At 46.8% G+C, this 15,732-nt stretch overlaps 1 protein-coding gene across 4 annotated transcripts; it reads left to right on the top strand.

The window, feature by feature from the left end:
• The first annotated feature begins 7,970 nt into the window (after window positions 1–7,970).
• Window positions 7,971–13,142, top strand: LOC123149894 (mitochondrial outer membrane porin-like). 4 transcript variants are annotated; one of them, XM_044569672.1, is made up of 12 exons: window positions 7,971–8,266; window positions 8,375–8,505; window positions 8,608–9,039; window positions 9,110–9,211; window positions 10,045–10,146; window positions 10,242–10,304; window positions 10,973–11,378; window positions 11,452–11,636; window positions 11,723–11,833; window positions 11,919–12,008; window positions 12,104–12,318; window positions 12,478–13,142. In XM_044569672.1, exons 7-12 carry the CDS (start codon window positions 11,321–11,323, stop codon window positions 12,854–12,856), a joined length of 1,038 nt encoding a protein of 345 aa, XP_044425607.1. In that variant the 5' UTR covers window positions 7,971–8,266; window positions 8,375–8,505; window positions 8,608–9,039; window positions 9,110–9,211; window positions 10,045–10,146; window positions 10,242–10,304; window positions 10,973–11,320; the 3' UTR covers window positions 12,857–13,142. The 4 variants fall into 4 exon arrangements, with proteins under 4 accessions (XP_044425607.1, XP_044425617.1, XP_044425627.1 ...); XM_044569682.1 differs by having other exon boundaries at window positions 7,978–8,293; XM_044569692.1 differs by having other exon boundaries at window positions 7,978–8,296.
• The last annotated feature ends 2,590 nt before the right edge of the window (window positions 13,143–15,732 follow it).

The following is a 15,732-nucleotide window of genomic DNA, read 5'->3' as shown; positions in this document are numbered from 1 at the left end:
CTAATGCCACAACTGAGATCATATGGATACAATCCTTATTGAGAAAGTTGGGAGTCTCTCAAACTCAGTTGCCGGTCCTTTGGTGTGACAACATCGGTGCTACATACCTGTCATCCAATCCAGTATTTCATGCTCGAACGAAGCACATCGAAATTGAACAACGACGACGACTGATCGCTTGTCTGTCACCGTCACTGATCGCTTGTCTGCGTTTGATGATGATCCTCTCACTTCCGATTATGCCACTGAGTATCGCAATATTGTTGGTGGGCCTGATATCTCCTATGCAGTCAATCGTGTGTGTCAGTATCTTTGTGCTCCTCGGACTTCTTATTGGACAGCGGTGAAGCGATTCTATGCTACATCTGTCTTACTACCTCATACGATTTGCTTCTTCAGCCCACACCGTCTGCTGAGCTCTCGGCTTTCTCTGACGCGGATTGGGCTGGAAGTCCTGATGATAGACCGGGGGTCCTAATTTGATCGATTGGAATGCTCGCAAGCAAGCTACAGTGTCTCGCAGTAGCGCTGAAACTGAGTACAAGGCGGTTGCTAATGCCACAACTGAGATCATATGGATACAATCCTTATTGAGAAAGTTGGGAGTCTCTCAAACTCAGTTGCCGGTCCTTTGGTGTGACAACATCGGTGCTACATACCTGTCATCCAATCCAGTATTTCATGCTCGAACGAAGCACATCGAAATTGACTATCACTTTGTGAGGAAACACGTTGCACAGGTGCTACTTCACATCAAGTTCATCTCCTCTAAAGATCAACTTGCTGACATCCTCACGAAGCCTCTACCACAACCACTGTTTGTAGGTTGTAGGCGCAATCTTAACTGGCTTTGTATCTTAGGACACAGTTAAGATTGAAGGAGGGTGTTAGACTGTATTTATGCGTAGCTTCTGTACATGTGACTGTATCTTGTATTGTACACATGGTGTACACCTATATATATGAGATAGCCACACCCGTATTAGGGTGTCGTGCAGTTTTCCAAACCCTAAGTCTTACACTCATTCCTTGCATGCTTCTTGCGCACGGGGCGGGGCCGGACAGCCACGCTGTCGACCGTGGCGGCGGAGGGGTTTGGCACGACCCCCATGGCGAGTGGGTAGGAAGGCTAGAGGGCGGGAGGTTTTTTGGGACGGGGGGAAATGCGGGTGGATGTCCCACCGATGGGCAGGCCGGGGGGAGGACAAGGGCGGGCGCCGCCTGCGTCCGCACGGCACAAGCCCGGCCTAAATTTAGACCGGAAATGGGTCGCAGGCAGACAAAAAACGGATGGCCGCCTGTTTTTTGTCGACGTATTGGGCCAATGTTTCTAACCCTTTCGATCCAAATAGACGCGCGCAAACGAAATGTGTCGGCGTGTTGGAATTGACCGCTGCTCCTCCCTCCCGGAGTCCACTTCACTACAGGGATAACCTTGACCTTGGTATGCTCATTCGTCCCTCCTCCACCCAGTGAGCCCTAGAAAAAACACCTTTGTCATTAAAGTTTTTTCATGAATACGCAAAGCTTGCGTATTATTTCATTGATAGATAGAAAGAAACAGCAATGGCATACATAAGAGAATGGAGGCACATCACACTAGATGTGGGAGGAGCATACACGGACACGACACGACATGACACAAACTTTCTAAGCTCGAACTCTAGCAGTGAAGGCAAAGAGACGAGATACATGACATCTAAACCACGTCGCGACCAACGGTAGGCACTTACTTCGCACAGCCATGACACCAAGACTGACCAGATCAATGTACCTCCCACCTCAAACGCCTAGAGATATGCAAGTGGGATGGGGGACCTGGCCGGACCGGAGAGGAAGTGTCACGGATGTCGTACATTGCGCCCGCGAGTAACCAAGACAACGCCTTCGTGAAGGGTACGACGCCGAGAGACCGCCACCGTTCGGTCCGGCGAAGCAGACCTAGGGTTTCCCCCGATATTTGAGAAGGGGCGCAGAGAAGAGGTCTTGACGGTGCCTTCAAGACTGCAGCCAACATCGGCAAGCCGATCAAGGCTTTTGCCCCGGCCAAAGTTGGAACAATCCCAAACGCTGCAGGGTGAGATGTCGTGAGTCTTTTTGATATCAACCACATTGTCCGCGAGACATCTCTTCATAAAAGGTCTCGAAAGGCCCAAAAGACCATCGAGAGAAGTTTCAAATTCAAAAACCCATTTAGACAAACCTCTTGCATGCGTGTCACGTATGTTTGGAGTTTGTAGAGAACATTTATTTTATTCATTGAGAAAATAGAGTTTGTACAGGGTTTTTTTAACTGTTAGAGTCTGTTGGTGTAGGTGTTTTAGTTGTTTACTGGTAGAGTTTTTTTTTGAAAAAAGAATTTACTGATAGTTGGTGTAGATGTCGCGCGGTACATGTTACGTGAAGTTGATTTGTAGGAGTAGTAATAACGTGCAAGCAGTAGCACTCCACATGAGGCGATCGGTGCTCGGCCAATTAGGCGCGAGCACACGGATCGTGTGCTTCCTGGAGAGAGTTGCGAGCCGTGGGATGGGGGCGTTGACGAATCGAACGGCTCCGCCTGCATGCACTTGTCCTCACGCGCTCACGGCATGCGAACGTCATACCTTTTCGGGCCCTTGCCCGTTCGGGAGTAGCGGATCCACCCCGTACTATACTATTCGGGTAACGTACCAGGTCAGGTCAGATTGTTGCTGTTTTTACTGCGCGGTGATTCTCAAAACAAAAATAATAATAATCGCGCGGCAGATAATAATAGTTTCAATCGAAAGTGCATCAACATCATAGTATCAAATTCGTCTACCAAAATAGCGTCGTCTCAATCAAAGTTTTTCGCCCTAAAAATTAAAATGCACATGAATATCACTCATTCGGGTCATCAACACCATCGATGTTGTAAACCGTGGCACGATCATCATCTCTATCACCGTCTTTGTCGTAAAGAGTCGCTCGAACAGAAGATACCACTTGTGTTGCGCTCATCGAAATACTCCTTGATGCGTTTCCAATATGTGCTCACCGTTTGGTCGCTTTCAACGGTTGCATCTTGAGAGATTTTCTTCCCAGCGGTGCATATCAACACATCCCCCATGGTGCTATAGTTTCCACTTCTTTCCTTGACAATGAAGCCCTCATCATCCACATCAAGATTGTCATCATCATATTGGGTTTCATATTCTTGTGACTCATATATGTAATCATCATTTGCCACATTTGTTGTGTGCATGAAAGCTTTATCATCAACACTACAATTGCACACACAAACAATCAAGAACACAAAAAAAATTGAAACAACAAACGAGAGCACAAACGAGAGCACAACCGCAAAATTTAAACCTTTGTGACATTTCGTCGAACATGTTGGAGGCGGTGGCCGTCGGCGTGGCCACATCTTCCTCCACGGTCGCCGGCGGCGACAGGGGAGGTGGAGGAATGGATGTGTGGCTGCTGGAGGAGGCCGCCGGCCGCACCGTCTGCGAGTCGTCGCCCCGAGCCGCCGCAGCCGCCTTTGAGACCTTCATCGACCGCGTAGAACTGTCGGCCGGGTTGCGGCTGCGGTTGGCCGGCCGTTTGACGCTGCCTCCTCGTCCCCTCGCCGGCTTCGCCGCCTGCGCGGTGGCCACCGGCCGGGGCGGTGCCAATCCGGTCGGCGGGCGGGGGGCGGCGGCATGGCCGCGGTTGCGTGCGGGATGGCAACGGCGGCAGCGGCGGCGGCCACGTGGGTCAGCCCACCGGCTGCGGCGGCGGCGGAGAAGGCGGCGGGGTCGTCGGCATCGGCCATGGTGGCGCCGGACGGCTGGGAAGGTCGTGGGCGGGCAGAAAACGAAATGAAGTGGCGGTTGGGCGTTCGCAGGCGGCGGCTAGTTTTGGACCAGATGCATCTCGTGATGTATATTTGCATCGCGAGGTGTTGTATTTTACATCACAAGAAGGCCGCGGTCCATTTTTTTTACATATGGACCGTCTATTGAAGCGGCGTTTTTTGCCCCAGACAGTCCAAAAATTAGATATTTTTACATTTGGACCGTCTATTGAAGATGCTCTTAAATGGTGTAAGTGCTACAACAAGGAATTAACTATCAGAGTTTTTACCTGCTCTTGACATGCCACCGTTCTCGAGTTTTTCTGATGGCTACTTTTTTTTGAGCATCAGTACAGACACAAGCGCTCATATACACGCGCATACACTCACCCCTATGAACACACACATTACGAAATCACCGTAGGTGCCTCGTTGTCGACAGAAACGTCTCCTCCCACTGAAAGCGCATCGCCGGAAATCCTGAAATAAATCCAGAAATAATGCGAGCACCCGGATTTAAACCTTGGTGGGTTGAAAATACCACTGTCCACCTAACCATCTCAACCACAGGTTGGTTCGTGCCACCATTCTCGAGTTACATATGATGTAATGTGTACTTGTTGACAAAGAGCAACCTTTCGTTGGCACGTGGAACTGCAATGCACACACATCTTAGATCATATTCAACCAAATCTCTTAGTTCTAGAAATTGTGCACAGATGAAAAATGGTGGCACCTTCTTGTCCTTTTTCTTTTCTCTGGACGGGTTCCATCTATGCATCTGAAGCATCTACCATCGACCATAATCCTGCGGTAATAAGCATGTGCATGCACGACCCGTTCGTGCCACTGATAGTTTTGTGATCACCTTGAACCTAGTACTTCCTTCGTTCTAAATTACTCGTTGCTAAAATAGATGTATATAGAACTAAAATACATCTAGATACATCCATACGTGCGATAAGTAATTCGGAATGGAGGGAGTAATAAGTATGAAAAAGGAAAGCATGTGAAGAATTTCTTGGCTGTGTTTAATAGCAAAGTATTGACAAACTAAAGTAATTTAGCACGTAGGCACAAAATACCACGGTTTTCACATATCAAAGAATATTGAAGCATTGAGAATACAGTGGACCTGTTTGGTAAAAGCTTGTATGCGCCGTTTGAAGCACTTGTAAACACGCTCATTGCTACCTAGCTACATGTTGCAAGCTGCTGAATGGCCGTGCACAAACTAGTACCACCATGCACTAGCAAAACGTCCAATTTGAACGCACCATACAGAAGCTCGATGTTAAACTGGTAAAGAGAGTCTGGTAATCTAGAAGATGACTTCATCAGGGAAAAGCGGAAGCAACGGCAGGAGGGAAAGCAGGAGGATGCCATGAAGGACATTTTCCTCTCCTTTGTCGTTCTTTGATTTGTCCATGGTCACAGACCAAGACGACAGCCAACAGTGAGTTGGGAGATAACACTCGTTCTTTTCGTGTTCTCAGTTTTTTAAAAAGAGGTCGGAGGTTCTTTTTTATTTGCAGAGAAAATACCATGGTTTTGAGAAAACTGCAGTATTAAAGCTATAGTTTTTTGTGGTTGTCAAACAGGTCACAGTAATTAAAACCATGGTATTCCTAAAAACTTTAGTATATATAAAATGCATATAAAATATTGAGCTACCAAACAGGGCCTTAGTGATACAGAGAAAAAGAAATATATACATCTTGCTCTTTCACGGTATAATCAAAACAGAAAAAGCATTGATGACCTGTAGTAGGATCCCTTCAATTAATGGTACCATCTCTCAAAAGCGAGCTTCCAAATTATCCACGAGAGCCTCAGTAGGAGATTGCAAGAAAACCACATATTTGATCTCAAAACACTCTTGCTCAGGAAGTTCATTCATCTGGTCCCATGAAAAAAAAGGTTCATTCATTTGCTGATAATAGTAGGTCATGTAGTTGAGGTACGGGCTCAATGTGATGTCCGTCAGATACTTGGGTAAGGTCACTTGGCGGATATGCATAGTTTTGTAGCCGGATATCCATGCATAGCTGTGTAGCGGATATGCATTGTTGATAATGTTTTAGTTTTTAGCCTTCTCGTGCGTGTACGGTGTTCAAGAAGTTGGAGAAGAAAATCTTCACCATCATACATTGTTGGTTGAAGTTGAATGGGCGACTGAAATGGAACCTACACATAGCCAAGACCACCTTCCAAGCCATCGAGGAAGAAACCAGGGACCCAATGCATCATTTTGATGCAGAGGCCAGGGGATGTCCTCCTTTTCCAAAAAAAAAACCCGACCCAACAAAGAACCGCCAAAGAAGGTTAGAAGAGGGTTCCAGGAAAAGAAGTGGGAGGAGGAGAGGGGGAAGTGAGAAGGTGCGGCAGTCAAGATGATGGAGAGGTTGACGGACATCATGTCGAGGAAGAGGAGGCATAAATCAAGCGCTCCGGCACCAAGGAGGGAAAAAAGGCGGAGAGATTCAAATTATTGATGGAGGCGACAAAGAAGAAGGCCATGCTCGAAGAGAAGAAGGTGAAGCTCGGAGAAAAGAAGGTGCACATCCACAAAAAAAACAAGAAGGTGTAGATCGCAGCCAATGCAAAGTACACCAAGATATTGACATTGAGGGTGTGCTTGGTTTGTGCCCAAGGTTGCCCAACCAAAGCATTGGCTAGCCAAAATTTTGGTTGAGGTTTTGGTTGCCCATGATTTGGCCAACATTGGTAAGAAAAATGAACTAGAGTTGACTAGAGTTTATTGGCATGCCAAAAAATTGGCAACCATCCAAACAAAGACCAATCTTTGGGTCATGACCAAAATTTTGGTAAGGTGCACTTTGACCATAATCCAAACACACCCTGAATTTGAAGGCTTTGGATGCCAACGTAAGAATGATTATGCAAGCCGTCCGCTACAAGATATTGCAACGACAGAAAGAGAGTTGGAGGTGGCAGGTGACGAGAAGGAGGCGGAGGATGCGTATGCGACGATGACGACACCTTGAGTGTGGAGGCTAGGATTGTCGGTCCGACAGGACAGAAAATCTATTTTTTTGCATGGATTACCAGATTGATATATTTTTTTTGTGACCGGGCATATAAGAAGTAAGCATCTTTGTTTTTTTAAGGAAAGTAAGCATCTTTGTTTGGTCACTTAGTAGCTGAAATTAAGTCCCTTGTGGTTGATAGGGTGTTTATTCCGTGGAAACTTCATAGGTCTCAAAACAGTGTTTTTTTAAACATCAATACAGACTCAAAACAGTGCTGCAGATTGCCTAGCAAGGTATAGTCGCTTTGAGCGAGCTACGGCTGTGTGGCTCGTCAGAGGACCCCAATGTATTGAGGATCTCTTGCCAAGAGATTGTAGCCCTACCATAATGAATTAAAACCCTTTTGATCTCGCAAAAAAAAGTAAGCATACTTGCCTTTTGTTTGTTGTGATCGTGCATGTGATCCGGCGTGCAGTATGGACCGGGCTTTATTTGAATTTTAAACTGTTATTTACTGATGAACATATAAACAATAACTTTAGACGTCCGGTTACCGCATCAATGTCTCCCACCCTCAAGAAAAGAAAAGAAAAGAAAAGAGAAATGCCCTTGCTCCCACTCCCACTATGACTATCTTTAGTGAAAATAACACCACTCACGGTGGGGATGCATGCAGCAGCGTCACAACTTTGGGCGGCAGAGGTGGAGCGTCACGCCTTTGCATTGCACCTCACCGCCGGTGGGAAACGTCCGAGGATGGATTCATGGCGGAGAGGAGAATTTTTACCGGACCAGGGAGGGAAATGATGGGTTAATAATGCGCGCGGTTTTACCGGACCAGGAAATTAATTACTCGCGTAATAACAAAAAAGATTTTCTTTTCGGTCGCAGTTAATCACGGGCAATTGCTTTTAATTCCATACTCTAAAAAAGATTTCCTTCTTTTGCCCCCAAAAAAATCGCAACCAGAAACCGCGTGGGCCCCGCGACGTGGACAGCCCATCTGACTGACACGGTCCTTGTGTCGCTGGCTCGTGGGCCGGGGAGTGGGAGTGAGGGCTGCTACTGATTCAGCTTCAGCCCTTTCTCAAAAAAAAAAAAAGATTCAGCTTCAGCCGGGGGGGAGGCTGAGCTGAATTATCGCATCGCAGCTGCCATATATAACTTGGGTTGCCTCGTCTCTTTCCCCTACCTCCCTCCCAGCCTCTCTCCCAAGTCCCAACCCAACCCAACCCTAGCCGCCCCAATCTTCTTCTTCTTCTTCTTCCTCTCCCTCTTCTCTCCATGATTGAAAAACAAAACACAGCCAAGCAACGGATGGATGGATGGATGGATGGAGGCCTCTCCTTGCTTTTGCCTTTCTTCATCACAACAAGGCAAAAGCAGGATTCATGGATGGATGGATGGAGGCCTCTCTTCTCTTCAAGACAGGAAGGCAGAAGCAGGATTGATGGATGGATGTACCAAGAAGGTCAAAGACATCTTTCTCAACTAGATGGTGGTACCTACATGAGTTGTTTGTAATTGCATGAAAGATGAAATCCATCCATTGGTACTCACCCATGGATGGATTTTGCAGATCCGGCCACCTCCTCTTTGGATCTACAGTTTTCGGAGCAAAAGTCGTTGGATCTGCAAGTTTTTTGGTGCGGTGTTCTACTCACCATGCCCGTCAGGATCCGCCAAGGTCTCCTCCTCCTGGTAGCCATGGTATGCTACGTATCATAGATGCGTTACTTGAGATTCGTTTGTGTAATTCTATCTTGTTGCAAATTTCTTGCCCGACTGACGTTTTTTTTTCTTCCCCTGCAGCCGAGACGAACTCAGTTTCCTCTTTCTTTCTTTCTTTCTTTCCAAGAGGAAGAGGAAGGAAACTGGCCATAGCCCAGCACAATTTCACCCGCCGACCAAGGCCCAGTACAATCTCGCCCGCCGACCAAGGCCCAGCACAATCTCGCCCGCCGAAGGCCCAGCACCATTTCGCCCGCGGACCAAGGCCCAGCACCATTTCGCGCGCACTAAGGCCCAGGCGTCCCCCACCGACCAAGGGATGGCCGGGCACGACTACCCAGTTCCACGGCGCCGCCCACCCGACCCGACTCATTTCGCTACTTCCCCTCCCCGACCCCTCCACCATCCCCATCCCCATCCCCATCCAGAACCCTAGCTCCGCCTCCTCCACCGCCGCACCTCCTACCGCTGCCGCCGCGACACCGCCGGCCGGACTCCGATGGCCAGCAGGAGGTAACGTCTCCCGATCTGACCTCCCCCTTCTTCTCCTCGACCCCCCTCACCACCCTCGTCGATTTTTCAGGGGAGGCCATGGAGATGAGGGAGAGCCGGCGGACCAGGGAGGACAGGCAGACCCCCATGGCTACCAGGAGGACACCTTCGCGGATCGTGAGGATTGGGACAGGTGACCATCGCATTTCCCCATCCATCTTATCTTCTGGACACGTCCAGATTCTTCCTATGGGACGGTTTGATCCGCGTTGTGCTGTGTAGCCTCGAGCTGGTGCGGTTTGGTGACGCGTGTGATGCAATTCCCCTGTGTTGTGGTCGATTTCGTGGTTTAATTAGGCCTTCTGAGCAGTGTACTATTGTACGATGTGCTGCCGGCGTCATTTGGCTGACATCTAGGGCTTTGTGTTGTGTGTGAACTGATAACTGTCGGTGTTGGTGGTGAAATTGTCGATATCATGCTATAAGAAGTGACTAGGAACTGTTCCCCATCTAGGAGTTGTATCATTTTAGCGAGAACTATGCCTTGCCCCAACATTGCTGCTGTTATTGTGCTTAAGCTGGTTTGGTGCTCCTATAACTTCCTTAAGGAAATTCGCGATCTAGTATTTTGATCTTCTTTGCATATTGTGTGCTAGAGCGGCACTACCTATTTGTTTGCACCAGGTGCTTGCATTTTGACAAAATCAGATTGGAAAAAAAAGGGAGCACCATTTTGATGTGCATGCTCTAGTGTGTATGCATTTGCCCCATGACACGATGCGTGGCTAACATGATGTTTCCCTTTGACTGGTCTATCATCACAACACGTATGGCGTTGTATTTGTGTGTTCTGAGGAAATATGATGATGGTTGCAGAACAGACAGTATGGTTCTCTTGTGTGGCAGTAGATTTCCTTGATTGGTTAGGTAGTTGGATCACTGTATTTGAACTGCTGATGTTATCTGATTTGTTGCTGCATCATGTGACATGAATTCTGATTCTTCTCTGGACTGTTTTGTTTGAAGGTATCGCGCGGATGAGGATGTTCTGCCAGGAAACGCGCCGTTGAACTCTTTCCTCGCGAGGATCGCACGAGGGTTGGCCGCCAAATCGCGCCAAGGAAGGCAGTAAGTTTCTGCATGTTGCTGTGCTGCTCACCCCCTTTAGATCTTACTCTCAATTGCGTTTTTTGATTTACCCCCCTGCCCCTGCAAATGAGCAGGATTGGACAGAACGTATTGAACTTCTTCAAAGCTGTGGACAAGGACTGCACCAACATCTCAAGGTAAAATTATATTGCCGTGAGCTGTTGCTGTATAATCTAGATCCTGAATGAGTAGCTTATCCGTGGAGAGAATGCCACTGAATACCAAACATAGCTTTTTATTGCTGTATGTTTTATGGTAGACTCATTTGATTTCTGGTCCTGGTATGAAAGCAGGTCTGTATGATTTGTTTCCTTCATTTAATTTTTGTATGAACTGTTAATTCTTTTTTGCTCGTGCTTGCTGTTGTAGTGATTTCCTGACCATATGTTTGGTTGGTTGATGAACACTTGCTAAGATTCACTCTCCTGTCTTTTTAATTCTTTTTTGCTTGTGCTTGCTGTTGTAGTGATATCTCGACTATATGTTCAGTTGGTTGATGAACACTTGCTAAGATTCACTCTCCTGTCTTTTCTTGTTACCTTGCATTTGCTACTGGTTATGTAGTTGAACAGTTGTTACCTAAACTTTGACCAATTGTGATGTGCAATCATGTTTTGGCCTTATGCAAGCTTGGTTAATTTTTTGTGTTCTTGTACATTTATTGGAATTTTATTGTATAGTTGCCAGCTGCTTATCTAATCTAACTTTAGAAGAAAAATGCTCTGTCATCTTTATTGGTTTGGCTGATTAGCTGATTCATAGTTGTTATTGTTCTTTCCTGATGCTGATCTTGCAATTTTTGCAGAGAAGAATTTCTTGATTTCAAGACTTCCCTCGAGCACAGCTTGAAAGAAGTCAAGGCTGCTGTTGAGAAATCTGCCAAAGAACAGAAAATGTTTATCGAGGCCAGCACTACAGCAAACTCTGAGTTGATGCAAAGGGCCCTGCACCGCCTAGAGGTACTCTCGCAAGATATCAAGGCTGTTGTTGATGCTGGCGTCAAGTCCCAGGAAGCAAGCACTGATACTGCCGAGAAAATTTTCAACCTCATGAATGAGATGGCGGCCACACTAAAAGAGGCCCCCCCTCAAAGGCCGGTGATCTTCTTGGCAGGCTGGAGAAGCTTGCTTTCTGGCCAAAGAAGGTTAACAACATGTGTGAGCTTGTCTCTGACTATGCAACAGTAATTGTGGGCATTTGTTTGATTACTGGTAAGCTCTTTCGCCTCTAGTTTTGTTGGTGTTAGTTTCTCCTTATCTGCTGATGATGTTTGTGTGTTTGCAGGACTTGCTGATCAAAAACATGGACTTCTTGAACCAGGAGTGGAGGAGGCTCTTATTGAGAGGTTCTTTCCCAACAATAACCCTGGCTTGTTTGAAGAGATCGGGCGTCGGACAAGGGAGGTTATGTTCAAGGATTTCGAGCCTGTGATAAGCGTACTGGTTGAGCCCCAGCGTGCTGATGGACCCGTGAGTGCATGAGAATCTTTCATGTTTGAAATGGCTGAAACTGGCTTTATTGTTTTGATTGATTAACCTGCCGTTTCCTTTTGCAGCTCTTGTCCTCGTTCATGAAGAGGTCTCCGATGCAGATAATTGTTGGGCATCAGCTGAAGCTTCGCCAAGGAGCAATTGGTCTCGACGTGAAAGTAGACTCTGCGAAACATGTAAGTAACCAACAGCTGCTGATGATTCTTGTGGCTTTTAGTCCAACTTGTACCTGCTCTTGAGTCCCAATGGTTAATGATGCAGGTGAGCTCGCTTTTCTCCTTCCCTGGTGTGTTTGGTGCCGATTATGATCCAAAAGTCCGATTGTGCTATCCATTCCACGACTCTTCTATCGTAAGCCCATCCAGAGCTTTGAACTTTCGTATTCGCGCTGTTATAACTTGCTGAGAATGCGGTTGAGCTCATCTTGATGTTTCTGCTTACAATAGACCCTTGACGCCTTCTATGAGAACGCTGCTGTGCGAGCCAATCTCAGCATGCATCCTATCCATGGAGACGCCTTGCTATCCTTGTCCGGTCTTTTTGGAACCAAAGCCTTTAACCTAGGCGGGCGAATGGAGGTTGACGCTGGGAATGTTCTCCGCAACAGCTATGCAGTTGGAGGGTCCATTAGCAGCAGTGCCTTCACCGCCGGACTGCAGTAGTAAGTATTGAAACCCACATGCTTGTATGTTTTGCAATTGGGCACACTTTTAAATTGTGCTTGGTTCCGTTAATGCTCTTAGCTGAATAAGGTAATGATTCTGCTTTCCTGCTGTGGTGCTAATTTATGGTTTGTTATTGTTCTTGTTGTTGTATACAGTAATAACCGCGACCAGCTGTTGCTGATGGTGTCCCACAAGCTTCAGGAGAAATCGCATGTCAAGGAGCTGATGCACCGCTCATCCATTGGCAAGGACCTCTACGCCCTCTTTTGTCCCCCCGCGTCCTCTCAGACGACGATCGCGGCCCAGCTGATCTACTGCAGCACAGCCCAGAGCACTGTTGGTGCAGTTGGAATCGAGTTTGCGGACCCTGACTCTGTCCTGAAGCTCCGTCTCGCAAGCTCAGGTGTGATATCTACCTCGTGGAAGAACAGATTTGGACTGGCCACTGTGGGGTTAAAGGCCCAGTTTGATGTCACTGACCTGGGTGCCCGTCCCCGGGTTGGCTTCTCAGTGTCTGTCAGTCCCCGGTTCTGAGTGTTGTTTGGTATGGACGAATGAACCCCTGGGTCCTGAGTGTGAGTAGGTTGGTTCTCGGGAAGAAGTTTTGTCTCTGTTGCTTAGATTTTGGTCGCTTGGCTTGTGCATGGTGCTGGATGGAACGGGATTATTAGATGTAACAGAAGAATTTTGTCTGGGTCCTTAGTTGGTTGGCACCCTGGGAAGATGTTTTGGTCATTGTGGCTTGGTCGCTTGGGTTAAACTGAAGAATATCGTGTTTTGGTTGGACTAAAAGCAAAGCCTTGGTATATTTTAAATTTTACCTTCGTTGTCCCGTGAGATTTGTGTGTTTGTGATCCCTGTGTACCAAAATACAAGACTTCTATTTTGTTAACTGAGGTTATGGAAGACATTCTTTCTTGCAAGCGTGCAAAAAAAAGTCTTACATTATGGGATTGAGGGTTCCAATCATTTATTGTGTAGTCAGTATGACGTTTGTGTTGGCTCTCAAATCGAAGGTTTATCCTTTTTTTGTGTTGGCAATGATGGGATTCAGCGGCGGCTATTTAGGTGGATTGTGTGGATTTAGCCAATTTAGTCGGGAAGATCAAATTTAAACATTGTGATAAGGTAGTGAATGGTTTAGCTCATGAGCTAAGTTCAGTTTTTAGAGCTCGCGTTGGTACTCCACCGCCGATTATTTCTCAACGGAGAGACTTTTCTCTACCTCGACCTTGGCCACGCGCAACTCCTCCCGACACTCCTTGATTTCCGCCGCCTCCTACATCTCCAGCTCTTGCTCGGCGACCTCATGAGGAAGCAGGTGCTCCATGACCACCGCCGCCTTTTCGGACGTGGGTTGCATGCTGGAGTCAAGGACGTGGGTTGCATGCTGGAGTCCGAGGTGGCCTAGAATATCTTGGTGTGTGCATCCTCGATCTTGGCATGGATGGCCTCTTCTCAGGCTAGGACGACATCGGCGGCACGGACCATCGTGCGAGCCTTCACAAAGCATTTCCACGGCAAGAAGGGGGTGCGGGAAAGGGATCGGGATTCGTGGATTCGGGGGTTGCCGGCACTGGAGCAGATGAGCCGGCGAAGCTTAAGCAGGGAGACTTAAATTGACCCACATATTTTCATCGCAAACGGTTCCTAGAAAACAACTGCGTGTGATGTTGTAGATATTTTTTATTAGCCGTGAAAGACGAATTTGGAGTAAAGTGGCAAAGGATGATGTTTTAAATGTACGAGAAATTTTGTAGTACTAATACAACTGTCGTGTCAAATTTTAGAAAATTTCAGGGGTCATTTGACCTTTTAAGACATTTAAGTGATTTTCTAGTCATTTAATGACCGTAATTGAATAAGTGTTTTTCAATGAAGGATCTTGGAGAAACTGCTTACATATTAGGCACCAAGATCTATACAGATAGATCAAGACGCCTCATTGGTCTTTCGCAAAGCACATACCTTGAAAAGATATTGAAGTTCAATATGGATCAGTCCAAGAAGGGGTTCTTGCCTGTATTGCAAGGTGTGAAATTGAGCACGACAGAAGATAGAGAAAAGATGAGTGTCATCCCCTATGCCTCAGCCATAGGGTCTATTATGTATGCCATGCTGTGTACCAGACCTGATGTGAACCTTGCCGTAAGTTTCGTAGGAAGGTACCAAAGTAATCCTGACATGGAACACTGGACAGCGGTCAAGAATATCCTGAAGTACCTGAAAAGGACTAAGAATATGTTTCTCGTTTATGGAGGTGACGAAGAGTTCGTCGTAAAGGATTACATCGATGCTAGCTTCGAACAGATCTGGATGACTCCAAGGCACAAATCGGATACATGTACATTTCGAATGGTGGGGCAGTCAGCTGGTGCAGTTGCAAGCAGGATGCGACCATCGTGCGAGCCTTCACGAAGCATTTCCACGGCAAGAAGGGGGTGCGGGAAAGGGATCGGGATTCGTGGATTCGGGGGTTGCCGGCACTGGAGCAGATGAGCCGGCGAAGCTTAAGCAGGGAGACTTAAATAGACCCACATATTTTCATCGCAAACGGTTCCTAGAAAACAACTGTGTGTGATGTTGTAGATATTTTTTATTAGCCGTGAAAGACGAGTTTGGAGTAAAGTGGCAAAGGATGATGTTTTAAATGTACGAGAAATTTTGTAGTACTAATACAACTGTCGTGTCAAATTTTAGAAAATTTCAGGGGTCATTTGACCTTTTAAGACATTTAAGTGATTTTCTAGTCATTTAATGACCGTAATTGAATAAGTGTTTTTCAATGAAGGACCTTGGAGAAACTGCTTACATATTAGGCACCAAGATCTATAGAGATAGATCAAGACGCCTCATTGGTCTTTCGCAAAGCACATACCTTGAAAAGATATTGAAGTTCAATATGGATCAGTCCAAGAAGGGGTTCTTGCCTGCATTGCAAGGTGGGAAATTGAGCACGACAGAAGATAGAGAAAAGATGAGTGTCATCCCCTATGCCTCAGCCATAGGGTCTATTATGTATGCCATGCTGTGTACCAGACCTGATGTGAACCTTGCCGTAAGTTTCGTAGGAAGGTACCAAAGTAATCCCGACATGGAACACTGGACAACGGTCAAGAATATCTTGAAGTACCTGAAAAGGACTAAGAATATGTTTCTCGTTTATGGAGGTGACGAAGAGTTCGTCGTAAAGGATTACGTCGATGCTAGCTTCGAACAGATCTGGATGACTCCAAGGCACAAATCGGATACATGTACATTTCGAATGGTGGGGCAGTCAGCTGGTGCAGTTGCAAGCAAAGCATCGTGGCGGAATCTACATGTGAAGCGGAGTACATAGCAGCCTCGAAAGCAGCATAGGAAGCAGTCTTGATGAAGGAGTTCATCACCGACCTAGGAGTTATTTCCAA

The sequence above is a fragment of the Triticum aestivum genome, chromosome 1B (genome assembly GCF_018294505.1).
Source record: "Triticum aestivum cultivar Chinese Spring chromosome 1B, IWGSC CS RefSeq v2.1, whole genome shotgun sequence".
Lineage (NCBI taxonomy): Eukaryota > Viridiplantae > Streptophyta > Magnoliopsida > Poales > Poaceae > Triticum > Triticum aestivum.
This window is presented reverse-complemented; position numbering and strand designations above follow the sequence as displayed.